The sequence below is a fragment of the Sinocyclocheilus grahami genome, unplaced genomic scaffold (assembly GCF_001515645.1).
Source record: "Sinocyclocheilus grahami isolate Dianchi unplaced genomic scaffold, SAMN03320097.WGS_v1.1 scaffold12453.1, whole genome shotgun sequence".
NCBI classification, from domain to species: domain Eukaryota; kingdom Metazoa; phylum Chordata; class Actinopteri; order Cypriniformes; family Cyprinidae; genus Sinocyclocheilus; species Sinocyclocheilus grahami.
The window spans coordinates 1-857 of NW_015514426.1; the positions used below are offsets into that span (position 1 = coordinate 1).

Genomic DNA, 857 nt, shown 5'->3' on the forward strand with positions numbered 1-857 from the left:
ATAGGCATTCAGTATATTTACTTTCATTTACTCTGCAATTAGATGTATGTTTTTTGCACATTTTTAAATGGTCTTCTTTTTCCAAATTTATTTTGTTACCTTTTTGATTTGGTTATGGTTTAGTGACGACAAAATGATTTGATTTAAATCAGCAGCTTTCTGATTGTCTGATTGTGATGGGGTTTTTTCCAGGTAAAAAGAGGGAACAAGCAATTATTATTTCATGAGAATATCCCCTGGGGAGTGTTTTTTTTTATTTATTTGGTTTTGATGCCGTGAACCTGGAACTATGCCCGCAGCCACTGTGGATCATAGTCAAAGAATATGTGAGGTTTGGGCCAGCAACCTGGATGAGGAGATGAAGAGGATCCGACAGGTGACCCGAAAATTCAACTATATTGCAATGGTGAGTTTCAAACTCTTAATGCTTTATTCAAATCAGTTTCATTTCTCAGATGTGATCTAGAACTGACTGTCATTTTCTAAGCTATGAAATCAGATCCATATGTTCAGACAGTGCAGTATTAATATCCGGTAGGTCTATGTCAGTTGCCATAGTAATGACTTAAGTGTCAGCCTGATGGCAAGAGACATAAAAGAGCTTCTGTCATTGTGGAAAGAGAGGACAGGAAAAAGGGGAGAATTTCATTCATGCATCAGACAACAACAAAAAAAAGGTAAAATGCATTACAGCAAATCATATCGAGTCACTAATTGCCTGTTTGTTGTGCATATTTAATACACAATGAATAATGTTAGCAAAATGAGTGAATTTTGACAGCTGTAGACACTACTACTCTTTGTGAATGACATTAGTCACAATGCATCCTGAATAATAAAAAAAAATTGACTAAATT

General features: G+C 35.1%; 1 protein-coding gene across 1 annotated transcript in view; it reads left to right on the plus strand.

Annotated features, from left to right (window-relative positions):
- Window positions 1-196: 196 nt before the first annotated feature.
- The window catches only part of LOC107578873 (CCR4-NOT transcription complex subunit 7-like), a 2,759-nt gene continuing 2,098 nt past the window's right edge, over window positions 197-857 (plus strand). Inside the window, exon 1 of the mRNA XM_016264778.1 lies at window positions 197-406. Coding sequence (XP_016120264.1) covers window positions 290-406 — 117 coding nt within the window. The 5' untranslated portion in view covers window positions 197-289. The remainder of the gene's footprint in view (window positions 407-857) is intronic.